A 19,345-nucleotide genomic window follows, 5' to 3' on the forward strand; every position below is an offset into this window, starting at 1 on the left:
TGGGTGTGACTGAGCGGGACGAGGGCAGGAGGGCCGGGGGTGGATGTACCAAACGCAGGGTGAGCCCCGGCGCCGGGAGTGTCCCCGAACCCCCGATCCCCCCCCGGGATCCCCCCGCCCGGTCCTCCCCGTTCCCGGCGGCCCCCGCGCGGCCCCTCGCGCCGCTGCCCGGCCCGTGATGCACCGCGGCGCTGGCGCAAGATGGCGGCGGAGCGTCAGGGCGGCGGCGGCGGCCGCGGGGCCGGGGCGGAGGAGAACCGGGACGGCCGGGACGGCAAGGACAACAAGGAGAACGAGCGGCCCGCCGCGCCGCAGCCCGGCGGCCTCGGCGACAGCCTGGGCCTGGAGAGCATCCTGCGCCGCGGCGGAGGGCGGGGGGGAACGTGGCAGGCCCGGCCCCGTGGGCGGCGGGGGGACGTGGCGGCAGCGCGGGGATCGCGGGGCCCGGAGGATGCGGCCCCGCGGGCAGGGACGGGGGCGGCGGGGACTCCCCGGGTCGGGCCCCGTGCGGGGACACCGCGGAGGAGCGGGCGGTGTTGGCCCGGCCCGGCGTGAGGGGTTGGTTTGTGTAAAACGGCCCAGCCCGGCATTCCTGAGGTGTGGATTTGTGCTCTGCCTGTGCGGCTTCTCCTTCCGAACCGCGTGGCAGCTGGAGCCAGCCCCCACGGCGGAGCTCTGTGCTGGGATGTGTGCTTTAGATAGGAGCAGGTCACCTCTGAGCTGCTGGTTGTAATATTAAAGCTTAAAGCAGTAATGGATAATAAAATCTTAACAGGTGCGCTGAGGTGGCAAACCGCCTCTTGTGGGTTTAGTGCTTCCAAAATCTGATGTGGCCTGTAAAGCTCGTGGAGGTTTTTGTACGTGAAACTTCAGATGTGAAACTAGTCCAGCTGCACAGCTGTGGGAGAGCTGGGGTTTATTTATCTTCTGGGTCAGAGGAAAACTCAGGTGAAATGAGGTGGCAGTTTTCCACGTGGCATATTGCAGGTGGTGTGTAGTCAGTAACTGTGGAGTAAGATGCAGACATGGCAATTGCCCTGCTAACGTTAGGAATATCTAAATCAATGAAAAAGTGCATAATACAGGGGGTATGAATTCAGCAAGTAACGGCACAGGATAAAAGAGAGTCTGAAAAAAATCTTGGGTACACAGCAAGGACGAGGAGCGCTGTGTTGAGATGTTGCAATTTGAATTGTTTGTTCCACAAATATGAAACAACTCATTGTAGTAACTATTGGTGCGGGTTCTTAATACTTGAGAGACTTAATTTTAGATGTAGTTACAAGAAAACACTTTGATAGACATTGACATTTTAAACTTTAAATATCTGGTGATTTCTTTAGGTATAGTATTAGTGTTTCTTTTCAAGGGGTTGTTGTACAGTCTGGTTTTGGGTGTTTTTTAAAGGCTTCTTGATAAAGCTAAAAAAGGGAAATTTTAGGATATAAATATATATAGCACAGGGATTTCCTGTTTGTGGTGGAGCTTGTATTTCACAAAATAATCTGCCTTGTAAACAGTGTGAAAAGCATCAGCAGATTTACCAGAATATGGTCTATTATTTACTTGGTAGCATCAGTAAGGGAATAAAGGAACTACAGGATGCACAGAAATTGGCAAATGCACTGAAGAATGCAGAGACTGGATGGGAATGATGGAGTGATGGTATCCCAGGTCACAGGGCAGTGCATTGTGTCACAGATGTTAGTTACAGTCGTGCAGCAAGACTAGAAGTGCGTTGAAAAACTGAGCAGAAAATCAGCCCCTGAGTTCTTTCCAAAAGCTCTTTTGAGGAGGTTCTTTGTTCAGAAAGCTCTTTGTTTGTGGAAGCTGTGTGGAGAAGGCAGCAGTGATTCTGTTCAGGGTGTTTGTGTCCTTTTCCTTTTGCAAGATGGAAGGTTTAAGGGCAGGAAAGCTTCTCTCCCTCGGTTTTGCCAACAAAACCATATCACAAGCGTGGCTGGGGAGACTGTGTAGCCAGGCTGAGGCAGTCAGTTGTATGAGCCTGGATGTGTTTGTTGGCACAGCTTATCCCAAAATGAGCTCCAGTGAAGCAACACTCCCGTGGATGTCTGTAGAAGGTGCTTGAGGTTTGTCTGAGTCCTGGCCTTGCTGATGTTCATGAGCTCTGAAGTGAGCAGTGGAGTCATGAGGTGCTTTAGAACCATCAGTTCCCTCAGCTGTGTGTTTTTAGGAGGTTTTGGAGTGCCCCTCTGTTCACAGCACATTTGTTTAACGGGACCTATAGAGTTCCCTTCCGTTATTTTGGGGTGGAACAAGGGGCTGGTGACAGACTGTGCTGTCCATGTGCCTTAACATGAATCGCAGTCCTGCAGATCGTGAAGGAGTCACAGCAGCAGCACGGTTTGAGACATGGGGACTTCCAGAGGTACAGGTTAGTACTGGGATTTCCTCCTGTAGCTTGGCTTCTCTTAATTTAAAAAGTAAACCCTTTGTAGCAGGCAACAAAACCCATCTGCCACGTAAATACCCCTGGCAGGTTGTTCCATGTGAGCTGGTCGATGTGTGCTGATCTCTGTTCGCTGCAACATTCTGTGGCTGTGCCATTTAGGAGGGTTCACACAGGCTCTTTTTTCTCCATTGCCCTGAAGAGCTTGTTTGTTAACACCTGTGTGATGTCAGTATTCAATAAACACACATAAACCAATCTGTAATGAGAACATCATTCTGGTTTTTCAAGATCAGGGATTATTATATGTCTTCTTACCTTTCTTATTTTCTATTAACTGCTGTTTTACAGGCAGTGTCTAAGCTACCTCTTACCATATATCAGACACAGAGTTCTTAGTTGTTAAACATGGCCTGGCACAGCCTTTAGTCCTTTTTTCCCTGTTTGGATAAAGCAGTAAGCAGAAGGAAAGTTGTTCTTTGGCCAAACTGACTGTGGCTGTCTTTTTTTTTAGGGGTTATTGCTCCCGCAGGCTACGGAGGCTCCGAAAAACTCTCAACTTCAAGATGGGCAACAGGCACAAGTTCACTGGGAAGAAAGTAACTGAGGAGATTCTCTCAGACAACAGGTACAGCATGGAATTGAACACTCAGTTTATTAGTGAGTTTCACTTCAATAATTTCTTTTCATGTGGATGTGGTGGAAGAATTCTATACAATATGCTCAGAAACGTTTCTTTTCAGGGGTGTGTGTTGTTGATATTAATAAAAGATAAAAGCCAGGATTTTGGGCTCATTTCCCATCTTTTTGTGTCAGGAACGAAAAGGAACACTTGAAACATCTGCTGTCGCCTCTTTTTCTGTGGGAAAAGAACACATTGTGCTGCATTCACCTGAGTTGTTAAGAACATATTGAACCCATTTGAAGAATGACCCAAAATGATAAATTCTTTGTCTTTTCAATGTCTGTGGTGCTATAGAATAGTTGCAAATTCTCTTCCTCAGTGGGATAATTGCATTTCTGAGTGAGAAACACAGCAGAAAGCAGTTAGGAATGATATGACTTTGTTAATGTTAAGAAACATTCAAGCTGATCAAGCGCAAAACACGATCAAGCTGAACTTCCGTTACCAAGCTTTGCAGATCCCGTGGCGAGGAACTGATGGTGATGTAATTCTCATTTGGATGCCATTATTTCCTCATTAATCCCCCTGTGCCCTGCAGGTATTTGCTGTTGATCCTGATGGATGCAGAGAGGGCCTGGAGCTATGCCATGCAGCTGAAGCAGGAGGCCAACACGGAGCCCCGCAAACGCTTCCACCTGCTGTCGCGGCTGCGCAAAGCTGTGAAACACGCCGAGGAGCTGGAGAGGCTCTGTGAGAGCAACAGGGTGGATGCCAAGACAAAGCTGGAAGCACAGGTAATCACTGGTACTTTGATCTTGTTTTACAGCATCCTTTGGATTTGGGGTGAAGAGATAAGAACTGTCTAGCAATGGATAATCAAGAAAAGTAAAAATGGTTGAGGGAGACTAAAGCGATGCAACACAGCCCAAGAAACCATGCTTGTCTGTTGAGTTATCTTTGTTAAATGCCCTGAGATAGCCACACAAGATCTGGAGCTTCAGTTCCTGGAAATTAGAAAGCAACTGTGCTGTGACACTGGTCTCTTTGAACAAGGGGATTTAGTACCATGCTCAGTTACTTAAACTTCCATTTTATAGCATATTGCTGGAAAAAAAATGTTTTGTAACATCAGTGGGCCATGTTGATTGCATAACAAGCAAGAAACATCTTTGCTTTCATCTCTGAGCAGCCCTGTCTAGTGGAAGGTGTCCCTGTCCATGGCAGGGGGGTTGGAGCTAGATGATCTTAAGGGTCTCTTCCAGCAATCAATTCTGTGATTCCATTCCATGATTCTTTGATTCCTTAGAAATGTAGCAGTGAAAAAAACTTAGAAAACTGAAACTTAGAAATGTCTCAGTTAAAGAAGAAAAGGTAGGTAGGTGGTAACCTGTCATCCAGATCAGTTGCCTTCTGTGGGAAGACCAAACAAAAAGGGCAGGGCTCAGTCACTCACTGCAGGTGTCGCAGCAGCCTTGTACTAAAGGTTGTAGTAATCAGGCCGTGGATCTTGGGTGAATTCCCTTGCCCCTGCTCTGTCTGCAGGCATACATGGCTTACCTCACCGGGATGCTTCGCTTCGAGCACCAGGAGTGGAAGGCAGCAATGGAGGCTTTCAACAAATGCAAGTGAGTTCCACCACTTCACCAGCTTCGTTTAGTAAATAGCATTGAACCAGTGGGGTAAGTGTATGTGCAGTATGCACAGCAACTCTGAGTTGTTTAGTTAACTGTGCACTTAACCAGGAGGTGCTATGAAGAAACAGCATCCTCTGGAGCAGAGACACAAACTCCTCCCTTGGGATAACACCCAGGAAGGGCACATACTGCAGCATTAATATTTGTTCTTTGCTGTAGGACCATTTATGAAAAACTGGCCAATGCTTTCACAGAAGAACAAGCTGTGCTGTATAACCAGCGTGTGGAAGAGATCTCGCCCAACATCCGCTACTGTGCCTATAACATTGGTAAGGGAAGGGGGTGCCTGATCTCCAGCAAAGAGCAAGGCTTGCTCACATGAAAGGGATGTTGATTTAGTTAAATACTGCTCTAAGTGACATTGCAGCAAAGCTGTAATATTTTGGGCAAATTCTGAACACGTTCTGGGACAGTTCAGCAGTGGAGAAATAGACTCATTTTGCAACAGCACCTGTGGTTTTGTGTAGAAAGACAAAATGACAGTTTGTGGTGGTTTGCTATGAAGCCGGAATGAAATTGCAAGTTTCTCTCCTTTGTTCCCAGACTGCCAGTATAAAATCTATTGATTAGCTGTTGTATATGAAAATAGTTTTTGAAGTGGAATGGAAATGTGATCTGGATTTGTGGATTCTCTCAGGTGACCAATCTGCCATGAATGAGTTGATGCAGATGAGACTGAGGTCTGGTGGCACTGAAGGTCTTCTTGCAGAAAAACTGGAGGTAACTTATTTGCACACTTCAACTTGAAACATTCATTGAGACTCTGTTGAGCATGAATATTGCTGCAGCAAACCATTCAAGAGCCAAAATATAACAGAAGCGAGCAAGCAAGCCTGGGCTCTATGGGAAGCCACACTTTCCCAAAAAACTCTTTGATTTCAAAATAGTTAAATGTAATGTGAATTTAAGAAGTTTTGGATCCCTTTAAGTTCAAGCTCATAATGTGAGTCTGTTCTGTGCAGGCTCTGATCACCCAGACTCGAGCAAAGCAGGCAGCCACGATGAGTGAGGTGGAGTGGAGAGGGAGAACTGTTCCAGTGAAAATAGACAAAGTGAGGATCTTCCTGCTGGGCCTGGCTGACAACGAGGCAGCGATCGCTCAGGTAACCCAGCACTGGCCTTCTGACCATCCTCTTTCCTTCAGAGCAGTGCCTGATACCTGGACTAAAAGCTTTGGAATAATCTATTTTTTTCAGGGTTGGGGTTGGAAGGCTAAAAGTACAAGTGGGAATACTGACTGTAACCCAAAGCTGAAGTGGCATTTGGGATAGCTCTCACAGTCTGCTAAGTGGTAGTCTGGGAGATCTGTTCTGAGTATTCCTGCTCTTTGAAACACTGTGCTGCCTTTCAGCAGCAGGATGATGGCCATTATTAGTTTGTCACTTGGGAGTGAAGAGCATTTTTAAGAGCAACTGATAATTTGAATTAGTTTTAATTTCTTTAAGCATCTTGCTCAAATGCTCCAATTTCAGGGCAGCTGAAAGAAAAAGGATACATACTAACCACATTATTTTCAGCAACAGAAAGCAATTTGCCAGGTGAAGCAGGTGCTGTGAGTTTTATTCCATTCTCTTACTGACTTATGGAAATCCTCAAAAGCAGGAAGAGGATTAATAAATGTGAGGATATAAATGAATCTCACACACAGTGGTTCTGAAACACTTCATAGAATCATAGAATACCCTGAGTTAGAAGGGACCCACAAGGATCATTGAAGTCCAGCTCACTGGAACTTGTAGTGGCACATACTATGCAGGTCTTTAATATCGTAGTCAAGTTTTTCACATGTGGCTTTTTCCTTGGAAATGGTGACCAGATGGTGTATCCTGCTTTTCAGTGGCTGCATACCCACTTGCAGTTTGAAAAGGCAGTGAAAGGATCTTCAGTAACAACTATTACGACTAAAGATGGGCTTGTTGCAGCATAAAAAAACCTTTTGTCACCAGGAGAATAATGATGATAAATAAAAATGGTAAAATGAAAACCCTACAAAGGGATAAGGCAGGAACAGGGGATAGTGTTAAGAGGAGTGTGAGTAGGATAAACAGGATGTGGCTGGGTAGGAAACATGAGTGTTACCCACTCTTGTCAAAATATTATGAACTGAAGGGTGCTGACTGTGTTTGTTTTTAGGAAGCACATACACATGGCCAGCAGGTGGAAGTGCAGCTCAGAGTTCCTTCCTTTAATTTCCATCCTGCCAGGCTGACAGCTTTTTCGGTGTAATTGCCCTCTAAAGCAGTGGCAGAACAGTGGGCTGAATTGGTTTTCATCTTGCTTTGTGTTCCTTGGGAGCTCTGACTAAACAGGGGAGTTTTGTGGTTCAGAATCAGTTCTGGTGAGAGCTGAGCATGCAGCAGCACTGTTTATATTTCCAGAGGGCTAAAACTTGGAAGCAGTTCTGTAGTTGTGACAGGCAGTCCATCTTTAGCTGAATGCATTGTGGTTCCTGGGATCTTTGGCACCTTTCTGCTCATCTTGACTGAGTTAAAACCCTGACATAACATCAGTGCTCTGCAAGGTTTAATTAGAAGTAAAACCAATCTGTTGTGTATAAAAATGAAGTTTTTCTCAGCACAATTACACCGTTGCCTTCAATATCCTATTGGTGATGGGAGAAACAGAACAAATAAGCCAAACTGAAATACAAATTGAAGTTTGAAGTTGCTTATGGCAGCCCTTTTGTGGGTTTGAAGGTGTGACTTCGAGGGCCCATTGGCTGTAACCAGGTAGAAGTGAGAAGGGTGCAGGGCAGCATGACAGGAGTGTGCTCCTAACTGGCATTGCCTCAAGGATTCTGTGCTCATCTTTGGACTGCAGCAAAAAATAACTGTCAGAGGTGTTACACAGTGGTTTAGAACAAATTTAATAGGAGGATTGAGCACTTCTGGAAGTGGGTTCAGTGGGATCAGTTCCTGTGATGCCCTTTAAGATGAACCTGTGCTGTTCTGTCAGGGCACTTGAATCACCAGCTGTGATTCAAGATCACAGTTTTGTGATCTGATCTCTCCCAAATCAGAACATATGTGCATTTATGCATGGAATCATCAGCTCAAGGAGTTTTTGCTTCGAAAGGAAAGCCTTTGTTTCATGGCAGGGCCCAGCCCTTTCCCTGTTTGTGCCTGACTGATGATCTGGCCGTGTGTTTTCATTTTTGTGCGTACAGTGAAATTGCTGTGCTGCTCTGGGTGAGGTTGAGAATGCAGTCAGACTTGTCTCTGGTTATTCTCAGGAGTCAGTCCCACCTTAAAAAAATTCTTGCAGCAAATCTTAAATTAAAAGCAAAAAAAAACCAAACCCAAAAAAACCGCCTTCATCTCAGGATACCTGAGGCTTTGTGAGGGAGTAAAAATAACATTCCTTATTGGGTTTGCAAATGTGGGAAGTGGAGAGGCAGAGACTGTAGAGCTCTGTGGAAGATAAACAAGTGAGCCTGTTTTTTAGTTTTTTATTCATTTGGACAATTGCAAATTTGTTGCAACAAATTTGTTGCTCATTTTATGCTGTTACTTGGAAGTGGTATAACACAGTGCTGGTACTCTTTAATCTTCTTCAGTTACTAAGGTTGAGGTTTGTTTTTGGGCAGTTTTACTGTATCAGTAAGTCTTGCAGTCCCCACCTGGTTACCGAATGAAGTCGAGTTTGGGAGCTTGTTTAATTAGGTACATGATATGCCAGTAAATTAGGCAGAGATCAGGCTTCAACTTGTTTTTTTAAAGTTGTTTTCATGTTCTGCTGTTGGGGCAGAAGGCCAAAAGCTGCTTCACTTTTTTGACAAAACCTGTGGCGACAGCAGAAAAGCACTCGGTCACTCCTGCTGCTAAAATACAGGGTTACTGTAAAAAATGCGTCAAACCAGCAAGTTGTTGCCACAGTGAGCATTGCTAGAGTGGGAGTGGAGAAAAGATAATCATCTACATGTTCTTACCACATGAGAAAAATTAAATCAGCATAACAAGAGCTGTCTGCATTGGTAGTTTGCCAGTTTGGTGCTGCTCAGCTCTTCAGTTGCTGGGCCTTTCCCACAGTGCAGTCCGGCCTCAGCTGCTCTGGGAGCAGTGCAGGTGCCATCCAGGAAGGGAAGGGAGTTGCTGGGAAGGAAGGTAGCTGGTGCAGGGATGAGGCCATGAGCTGTGTGTGCTAGGCCCTCATGCTCCTGAATCCTCAGCACTGACCACATTCCCCATGGTTTCTGGCAGTTTGCTCCCAGGAATGTGTTGCAGACAGGCACAGGTTGGAGTTCTAAATACCCATGAACGTTAAAGCCATACTTTGGGAAAAGCTTTGTTTACTCTCCCCAGTTAATTGGTGCATCATACAGAAATTTCTGATTTCTAAGCTGTCTTGAATCTCCTTTGCTCTTAGGCAGAAAATGAGGAGACAAAGGAACGTTTGTTTGAGTCTTTACTCAGTGAGTGCAGAGATGCCATTCAGGCAGTCCGGGAAGAATTGAAACCAGACCAGGTAAGCAGCAAACATCAGCTTCTGTTTCCAACAACACAGTATTTCTTTGGGGCTGATTTGTTAGTGTTAAGCTTGCTTAACAGTAAAAAAGGGCTGAAGTTTCTTTAATAAAGAGCTCCATAAGAGTTACCTTTGAACTTATTCTCTTCAGAACTGGACTGAGGAAATAGCAGTGTAGAAGCCCTCTCTCTTTTGCCTGAAAATCTGTTACAGCTTCTATGGTTTACCCAAACCTTGAGTTGCTTCTGTATTTTTCTTCCCTTGTCTGCCAGTTTTAAGTAAATCATGCAGTGTTTTGTCTCCAATGTCCACAGAAACAGCGAGAGCACTCTCTGGAAAATGATTCTGGGAAGGTGTCCAACATCCAGTACTTACACAGGTAATAGGCAAACGTTGCTGTGTGCTGGCGTGAAGCAGTCGTGTTCTTATGTCAGGATTTTACTTCTGTTTGATTTTTGTTTTATGGGGATTTTGTTCTGGGCCTCTCTCATCTCGAAGGATGACTGTACAGATAAGGATCTGATCTGTGCAGCTTCGAAAATATTTCCCTCAAGACTCTCAAGTTGACCTTCCCTGTGTTTTTCCCCCACTAGTACCAGCTCAGACTGGGGGAGGAAGGCGTTTTTCGGAACAAAGAGTACTGTTTGAGTAAATCTCTGATGGTATTTTCTCTGTTTTCTTGGTAGTTACCTGACCTACATCAAGCTCTCCACGGCCATCAAGCGCAACGAGAGCATGGCCAAGTCCCTGCAGAAGGCCCTGCTGCAGCAGCAGCGCTCGGACGAGGACGGCAAGCGCACGCCCCGGCCACAGGACCTCATCCGCCTCTACGACATCATTCTGCAGGTAATTCTTTGTCCTTTGGCACAAAAACCTAATGGGGAATATACACCAGTGCAGTTGAACTGCCTGTGAAGTCTGAAGAACCTGCAGGTACCTTGGAGATGTTCAACGTTTACATGAAACACAAAAAACCCTTTCTAGTTGTGAGCAGAACGTGCTGCTGGAATGGGTGTCCTTGGTTGGGCACATTAACACAGTTTTAAAATAGTCTTTCTGACTCTTTTATGCAGCACCCTCAGAGCTGCCTTAATTTCTGCTGGTCAGGGAAAGTAGCAGCTAAAAATACTTGTTCTTCATAAGCAGTTTTTCAGTTTCTCCCATCATTTTTCTATTAACTGTGGGAGCCTGTGGCTGAAGCAGTTGTGAATGGGAAAGGGAAATGCCTTATGAAAGAATTAGTTCATGTGAAATCTAAGGAGTCTTTGTCCTAATTCCTGTTTGTGTCAGGAAATCTGTCCTGAGGGCAACTTGCACAAGTTTCAATGAGAGTCCTTCACAAGGTTAGAAAACTGATAATTAGAAAACTGGATGGAAAATATTTCCATGGGAGTGTACTGTTGACTTGTCAGAAGGGGCAGCTTTCTCCTACTGCAGCAGATTCCAGAGGAAAACAGTGCCTGCATTTGTTATTCTGGCTCTCCTTTGCACAGAACCTTGTGGAACTGACGCAACTTCCTGGCCTAGAGGAGGACAAGAACTTCCAAAAAGAGATTGGATTGAAGACACTCGTGTACAAAGCTTACAGGTGACTGAGAAACAGCCAGGTTTTCTTTAGCACACATGACATCCTCAAAGGTTGTCACTCCAAAGCTCTGTGTGCTGTACAGGCCTTTGATGCAGTTCCCTCTACCCTTTTGTGAAATGGAGACTGGATGCTGAGGGGAAACTGGCCAGTGCTACCTAAGGATATCCCCTGTTACCAGTCCTTTGAGTTGGCAAAAGGTGTGGATAACAAACATGTCAGGAATCCACTCTTTACTGTTGCAGGTGTTTCTTCATTGCCCAGTCCTATGTCCTGGTAAAGAAGTGGAGTGAAGCTCTCGTGTTATATGAGAGGGTGCTGAAATACGCCCGGGAAGTTCAGTCAGGAGCTGGAGCTCATAGGAACAGCTTGAAGGTAGGAACCCAATCCTGTGTGTAGAAGGGAGCTGAAGTTTATGAAGAAGCTCTGTCCCAGTATTTATTGTTAATTAGGTGCCAGGCCATTACAATTCAAGACTGATCTTTAAGTAGGGAGAGGAGTAATACTCATTATAGCAGAGACTTTCTAGTGATGTGGGAACTCTTCAACAGGCCCTCGCCTTGGAGGAGAGGCAGACTTCCTGTAACAACTCCACAACAATTTACCACTTTTCCTCACCTGTGCATTTTTTCCTATATGACTTCTGTAGTGCCTGAAGCATGACACTGTAGCTTTTTATCTTCTGGGAAAGCTTATCAGCAGTAGGAATTAGTTTTTGTCAGGTTTTCCCTTTGCTCTGACTCTTAGACTGGCACATTTCAGGCTCTTAAATGATTTTCTTTAATACCCTAGGAGCTGCCTGATGTTCAGGATCTGATCACTCAAGTTAATGCAGAGAAATACTCCTTGCAAGCAGCAGCTATATTAGGTGAGTAATATACTACAGACTATACTACAGCTCTGCTCTAATGTATCTTGAATAATGCCCCTGCAGCTATTTCATTCCTTTTATTTCATTTCTGAAGTTCCAAATGTTTTTCCACTTCACTCTGATTCACGCAGGCTCTGGAAAACTAATTTTCCCCCCCAGTTGTAGCTGCCTCTAGCTGTGTGTAATGCAGGCAGGCAGTGACTGCACACTTGGCATCTTGCTCCCTGCCCAGGGATGTGAAAACCCTTCATGGGGATGGGCACCCTTTTTAGAAACTGCACAGAACAGTTTAGTGTTTAATTTTTTTTTTTTTTTTTGCTGCACACAATATGTCCTTACACATCCCAGTTTTGCCTGGGTGGGAGAACTACTGAGAACTGCTGGGGAGAGCAGTGATGTTCTGCCCTTTGTCAGTGTCAGTCTGGTCAGTGGAACTTTTGGGAACTGAGTGAATTCTGTGATTTCTTGGGCCACTGCTTTTGCTGTGCCTGCTGCTGGAAACCCAGGATAAGGAATGGATTGCCTGGTCTCTTATTGCCTTAGTATTGCTTTAACAGACCCCCCCGGGGCTGTTCTCATCATCTGCTGCTTTGTGCTTAACTCAAAGTCTCTGCTGCTTTTCGGAAATTCCCATGACAATGTGAAGGAGCAGCTCTCCACCACTGCAGAGCTATGTGGGCCATAGCTGAGTGTTTGTGCTCCTCTTAGTCTAGAAAGCAAGTTGATTCTACTGAAAATAGTCTTACAGAGAGCAAGGATCATAGCTGAGCTTAGAGGCAGCTGGTTCCTGAGACAATCCTACTTTACGCTGGAGTCAAGCCTGTTATTCTTACCACTTCTTCTTCAATTTTGCAGATGCAAATGATCCTCATGAGTCTGAGTCTCCATCTCAGGTCAAGGATGGCAAGGTAAGAGCTGAGAGCTCAGGCAGATTCCAGTAGTGCTCTTAAAGAACATCACTTTTAACCTGTTACCTGAGTGACTCTCATAACTCAAGAAGTGTCACACTGGTCGGGATTTGGTCATGACTGGTTTATTTGGGAGATTTTATTAGGCTTGTTTTTCTTCTGCACGTGCAGAAGGTCCCCGGCACAGTGGAGTTCCTTGGGCAGGAGCTGGGCAGCTGCTTGCAGCTTCTAGGGTGGCCTCTTTCTTTATTTAGCTTTCTCTCTGCACATGGGAAGGTTTTCCAGAGATCCTTTGACAGGGCTCAAGATGCCACACAAGGGAACTTTGGCTTCTTCTGTCTCAGTTGCTGCTCAGTCCTCTTTGCTTGTTTGACCCCATCAGCTATGATGTGTCTAATTTGTGTTTCTGCCTCCTTCTCTTTCAGCCACTCTCAGAACGGTTTGAGACTTTCTGCCTGGATCCTTCTCTTGTCAGCAAGCAAGTCAACCTCGTGCACTTCCCACCGGGATTCCAGCCCATTCCATGCAAACCCTTGTTCTTTGACCTGGCCCTTAATCATGTTGCTTTCCCACCTCTGGAGGACAAGGTGGAGCAGAAGGCCAAGAGTGGCCTCACAGGATATATAAAGGGCATTTTTGGATTCAAAAGTTAACCAGGACCCCCAGAGAAACAGAGGTTTTATTCTGTATTGAAGGAAAAGCTCCAAGAGGTTCTAGGACACCAATACCTGCACCTGAAACCAACAGAGGGAAGTTTTACCACCTTCTCTCCTGTGTCCTGTGTGTATGTCTGTGCACTCACATTCTCTCCCAGTGTATTAAAGACAAGCAATTATTCAGAAACAAACACTATAAATAGCTGAAAATAATCTGGAGCACAGAGAAATCCCATTTTGGTTGGAGAAGTTCTGTGACCAGTGGCCTGTTCAAGGCCAGCACACATCTACTTAGCATGGACCAGGGCATAGGTATAATTTGACTCTTTCCTCTGCCCCATTATTTGACACTGTAATTTGGTATTTTGGTCTAGAAATTGGGGTGTGATGGGGAAACAGAGGTAAAAGTACAGGACAACTAAACCAGCAAGATGAGGCTCCCACATGATGGCTATGGAACAGTAGCCAAGGGGGCTACTTCTCCTTCCCTTTTGAATCCCAGAAGTCTCTGTATTTTTTAAAAATGTAACAGAACTGACAAAATAGAGCCTCTTTCCTTATCCATAAGGATGGCAGATACGAAATGTTAATGGTTACCCCAGCTGTGGTGGGTGAATTTGTACTCTGGGCCAATAGCATCCTTCTTTATTCATGCACACCTTTTGTTAAATACCTGAATACAGTATAGAACCTATTCCTTCATGGATTTTCCTGGGAAACTAGCTTCATGGGTGGCTTTGGAAATAGCTACTTGCTCTTCATGGGAAGTTGGGTCTCTCATTGTTCATTTTGTCTCTGATCTAAACCTTGCCTGAAAACAAGATGATCTTTTTCTGGAGTTCATTTGTTGCTTTGTTCTTCATCCTTGGTCAGTAGCTACACCTGAAATGAGGGATAAGGAACAGGAGACCAGGAGGTTTGTGAGTGATAAATCATCTCTGTCGTGCCAGACAGCTTTTTTTATAAAGCACCCAGGTGCCACGGTGACAGGCACTTTGAAAATGCAGATAATTTCGTAATTGTGGTGACTTAAACAGGAAAAAACCCCACAGCACATGAGCAGAACTGTTCCTAAATAAAGTATTTGGAAGTTTCCACCAGCACTGTGTGGGTTTTCACTCAGCCTGTGGCTGGAAGGTGAGGCAGCAGCTTGTTCTGCCTGAACTGCACTCAGTTGTCTGGACTTTGTGTTGTTTCTCCATTTTTAGGCATTAGGGTCAGAAACAGAAGAACTGTTTTAAATGGTCGAATTTTTCCATGGAAATTTTCCATGCAAGGAGCTTGTGAGATGAATGGGGGTAATTAACAATTCCCATTATTTTAATACAAATGTTTGCCTTTTCTGTTCCAAGTTGATTTGATTTGTGAGTTCTCGAAGTACAGAAGGACTCTGTGCTCAGAGAGAGGTAAGATGAGGAGGAGGAGGAACTTCTTGTTTGTGTTTAATGTTTGCAACATGGAAACAAAATTGGAATTTCTGGTATTATAGCTAATTCTCTTTGTGTCTGGATGCCAGGGGAATTTTACAGGAGAAAGGGAAAGTGTAGAGCTGAAAGAAACATAAAGGACTTTTTTCATCAGATTGCAATTTCTAGAAAACATGGTCTTGAATGACAGATGTCCCTCCAAAGCCCATTTCCTTTGAGGCAAGGAAAGGCCAGGGAATAACCAGCACAGGCATCACCTGCTCTGTTTCAGGGTATCTCCTCCTGTGTAAATCCACCTAAGCTGCTCTTTCCCTCTCAACTTTTGTATCAGATCACTGAGAACTCCCGTTTGGTTTGCACACCAAACTCCTGCTTTCCTACCACGGATCCGTGTGGTGCCTGGATTGACTCCAGGAAAACTTGTACTGCAGCCACTTTCTAGATCGTTACTGTTACAAAAACCGAAGAGCAATTTGGCCTCTTTATGCCAAACATCTTTTGACAAGTAACTGATTAGTTGGAGGCAGATAAGAAATTTGAAAACAATAAAGTTTTATTCCTGACCTCCGAGGCGTGGAGTTTGTGTTGAGAACACCGAGCACTCTTTGCCTCCCAAGCACTCAGAGGATCACGGTCCTGGGGCTACTGAACCCCTGGAGAATGGCCACTTAGCTCTGGAGGAGGATCTTCTCCCCCAAGGCTCAGATAACACCACTCAGAGGTAACTTGGCTTGTTTGTTTTGGTGTAGTGTTAATGGAAAGCGAGTAGAATGGGATTTGTTAGGAGTGATGTGGCTTAAATCATGTGGGAGGCACTAGGAAAAAAGCTCAAAATGTAAAAAAGGGAAAAAAAATTGTTATTTAAGTCACCTGTATAAGGCAGGCCAGACTCTCAAAGAATATTGAGGATTTTAGCCCTGCAGTGGAGTTGGGATGGTGAAGGTGAGGCTGAGGCAGGTGAAGTGTCTGATGTGCTGTGCAGAACAAACCGATTTCCTTGGACCTGCCACGAGTGTGTTGTGCCTGGAACAGCCAGGGCAAGGTGCAGAGCACTGGCTTTTGGGGCTTGGAAACCTTCCTGGCAAACCTGCTTCCTTATTGTGCTGCTCTTTGATCACTGTTTGTTTAAAGTGTTTGCTCTCTTTCCATGAATTAATTGGCAACTAGGCCACATGATTGCCCTCAAAACAGGAAGCTCCAGCAGAATGGTCAAGAGGATTGCTTTCAATCAAGTTTTCCTATAGAGTATCTTTGGGATTAGCACTGGAATTTTAATTACAGGCTGAGCTAGCCATGCCTGGTACCACTGCATCTATTAAAATAGAAATGAGAGGTACATTGTGGCCCTTGGTCCCACCTTCAGAGACAGACCTGTGTCCTGGACAGTGTTCACTTCTGGTTGTGCATTCCAAGGGGTCTGATGACAGTGGATGGTTCTTGAGGGACTTGCACAGAACAGTTTAGTGTTTAATGGAAAACTAAATTAATTTAATTTCTTGATGGAACACAGGAAAAGTGATGAGCATCAGGCAAAATGGGCAGTTAAGGAGAACTGGCACATGGGATTGTAACAGTCTGGCCTGGGAGCTCCACAATAACAGTGTCTGCCTCCTTTAAAACAAGAAGTTGGGCATATTTTAAACTGAAGGATTGTGTTAGTAGAGAGAATTGTTGCAGCCTAATCCAAGCCCACTTCCCAGGTGGGCATTGCCAGGAGTTCTCTGAGGCTTTTGTGGTTGTGTCTGTTGAGCAGCAGGTTGTAGGTTCAGCTGGCAGGGCTACAGCTCCCTAAGTTTAGTTGTGGGAAGTTCCTGTCCAACTGCAGTGGGAGTAGAACTCGTTCTTGGGAGAAGATGCACCTGCTGAGAGATGTCTGTGCTCCCACATAGCCCTGTTGGCACAGGGACCCTGTGGGGTTCAGCCGGGGTGTAAATGGGGTTTGCTCACTTGAGGAGTGATTTGATGTGATACTGACTCGCTACGGCTGCTCCCTTGTTTCTTCAGGTGGGGTTGCTGTTTTCAAACGAGAACAGCTGCAGGTCGGCTTTCCTGCCAAAGAAAAGCCCTTTCTGCTCTGGGCAGGAGGAACGTGTGGTGGGTGCCCCCAGTGCATAAAGGGAAGCTCCAAGAGGAAAGATGTAGTAGAAAAAGCAGACAGTGATCCCAGCAGCCGCTCAGCAGAGGTGGGCTGTGTGCTCCGAGCTGTCCCGGGGCTGGGGCAGGAGCAGCAGCAGCTCTCCCGGCTGCGCTACCTTCCCTCCCTCCTCTGCTCCGGGTTGAGGAAGTGCTGGGGCTGCAGCTGCCTGTTCAGCCCAGCTCGAAACCAGGGTCGCTGCTCGAGTCCCTGTTCTTCCTGGGACCTGCCCCTCCAGCCCTGGCATTGGCAGGGTTTGGTGTGGGGTGACTCCACCGGGAGCTGGTCCCGCAGCGGCTCCGAGGGACGCGCCTACAGCCAAGGTTTGTGCAGGGCTCTGGCGTCTCGGGCTCACCCAAAACGTGCCGAGAGTGAGCAGGTTTGAGAAATGCAGCCCCTCCCTGACCCTCTCCCTTTGGGTGAGGTCTCCTGGGCCTGACTGTGCTGCTTTGTGTCTGAGGAGAGGCTCAGAGCTCTGCTGTCCTGCTGCAGAGCCGCCCGAAGTGCCGGTCGGGTGACTGCTGCTGCCACGGGTGTCTTGGGGAAGTGGGTCATGGTGGGATTTGGGTGGGGACAGAGCACGGGAGTCCTTGCTCCGGAGCATCCAGCCCAAATCCCTCGAGGGTCCTCAGTTGTTTGTGTTTGTTTGCATTGGAGATTTACTTTGTGCACTGCAGAGGGATCGAGAGCGCTTTGCCCAGCGCTGAGCACCGCATGACAGCGTTCGGGTTAGAGCTGAGCACAAGTGCAAACTCTGTGTGGGAGGGAGGCGGCTGTGTCTGTGCCCAGCCCTTCCCCGGGCTCCTGCAAGGAACCCGGGGTGAAAACCTTCCCACCTCTGGCCTAAAAAGCAGCAGTGTCTCAGAGGGGGAGGTTTAAAACCACTTTCAAAGGTGTCTGCTGTGCGCAGGCGGCCCTGGGCGCAGCTTTCATGTTCCCCACTGCCAGTGCATTCAAATCCAGACCCAAGTCCGAGCGTGTATTTGGCATTTCCAGGCACTGCCACACTGGGATCTTTGGCAAACTCCTCCGCTGCTGGGCACCCGAGGTGTTGGGGTTATTAAAGTTAAAATTCTTGCTCTGGAAATAGTCTTGTGCCTGCCCTGCCGGGCTGGGGGACGGCGCTGTCCGTGCACGGTACAGACACGGCACTTTGCCCGAGGCTCACACGCTGTGAACGAGGATTAGTGACTCTCATCCCAGCCCGTGGTCAGTCCAGGGAGCGATGCCGGGGCTGTGGTGCCCGAATGACTAAAGAGCAGCATCAAAGCCTCTGAATTACCTTCAGTGCTTGCCTTTTTCCACAGAAGCAAGAGAACGTCTAATTTTCTCAGAGCATCAAATTAAGTCGGGGAAGGTGAGGTCTGGCCGTGCAGAATTAGCCGTGGCAGACAGATTCATCCTGCCCTGTTCTCTGCCTGTGACACAGAGGCACTCGCTGCTGAATCAGGCAATAGCAGCTCAAAGACTGAGCTTTGCAGGAGGCTCATGTGTGATTGCTGGGAGGCTGTGGCTGGGGCTGTGAGCTGCACCAGCTCAAATTGTCCCAGCTGGTTGCCCTCTGTCCTTCCAGACAGGCTGGGAGGTGGCTTGCAGGGGCTGTCACTACTCTGTCCTCTGCCTTGGTCACCCAGGAAAGGTTTGTCTCCTCTCCCTGATGGCCCTGTTGTGCAAGCAGAGCCCTTCCACAGGCTCCATGTGGTTTGGAGGGTATCTGAAAGCTGATCCTTGAAAGGTGATCCTTCCTAGTTGATGTGTGCATCCTCCTCCCTGAGGATCTTCAGGTCTTGCCAAATGTGGTGCTCCAGCCTGGACCCCTCTTTTCTGAAAGCCTGCTCCTTCAGTCAGCTCTTTGTGTCGAGGCCAGGGGTTTTCCCCCCAAGCAGGTACACTCGGGAGCTGTTCCAGGGTTGGTGTTTCAGGTGGCCACCACCTGCACTTCACCATCCTGCAGGTATTTTTGCATGTTACTTGGTGTTGCACCTGAGTGTGGAGGCACAGGGGAGAGCAAACCTGTCCTCATGTTTAACTTTCCATCATCCCAACACGGGCTGGTTGCCTGGTGCTTTATCCCAGTGTTCCCAGGGGATGGTCCCTCCTCCAGGGCACTTCCATTTGGGCAAAACAGCTTTTTTTAGGAGACGTGAAAGAAACACCCCAAAAGCTCTGATTTCCCACCCTGATTCCATGGGGTGCTTCTTCAGCTGCACCATGTGTGTGAAGGCTGCCTTTCCAGGCAGGTGTTTAATTACCTCATTGCCTGTTTAATGATCTGGGACACATCTTGTTCAGATCCAATCGCCCCGTTTGGGAGCAGCTCCCTTCAGCCATGTCACTGGATAATAAAGCCAAATTTGCAGGCTGAATCCTGTAAGTTATAAACAAGTTTTCCAGACAAAGTGTCTTGAGAATCTGCCATTAGTGAATTTATTTCATGCTATTACAGCCTTGCTAATCCTCTGGGGAGAGGAAAATGAGGCTAATGCGTTAGCTGCTGTGGGGAATTGCCGTGATGTCCTGCTCCGTGGCTCTAGGGCTTGAACTCAGAAGAAGCTGCAGGATGCTGGAATG

At 46.8% G+C, this 19,345-nt stretch overlaps 1 protein-coding gene across 1 annotated transcript; it reads left to right on the forward strand.

Annotated features, from left to right (window-relative positions):
- Positions 1 to 174: 174 nt before the first annotated feature.
- Positions 175 to 14,313, forward strand: SRP68 (signal recognition particle 68). The gene is made up of 16 exons (XM_064675812.1): positions 175 to 349; positions 2,329 to 2,395; positions 2,925 to 3,038; positions 3,634 to 3,829; positions 4,578 to 4,660; positions 4,889 to 4,998; positions 5,367 to 5,449; positions 5,692 to 5,832; positions 9,095 to 9,193; positions 9,508 to 9,572; positions 9,880 to 10,039; positions 10,687 to 10,781; positions 11,024 to 11,153; positions 11,571 to 11,646; positions 12,505 to 12,557; positions 12,983 to 14,313. The coding sequence occupies exons 1-16, from the start codon at positions 202 to 204 to the stop codon at positions 13,208 to 13,210; spliced, it is 1,848 nt and encodes a 615-aa protein (XP_064531882.1). The 5' UTR covers positions 175 to 201; the 3' UTR covers positions 13,211 to 14,313.
- The last annotated feature ends 5,032 nt before the right edge of the window (positions 14,314 to 19,345 follow it).

This window comes from Pseudopipra pipra, chromosome 19, assembly GCF_036250125.1.
Source record: "Pseudopipra pipra isolate bDixPip1 chromosome 19, bDixPip1.hap1, whole genome shotgun sequence".
Taxonomy (NCBI): Eukaryota; Metazoa; Chordata; class Aves; order Passeriformes; family Pipridae; genus Pseudopipra; species Pseudopipra pipra.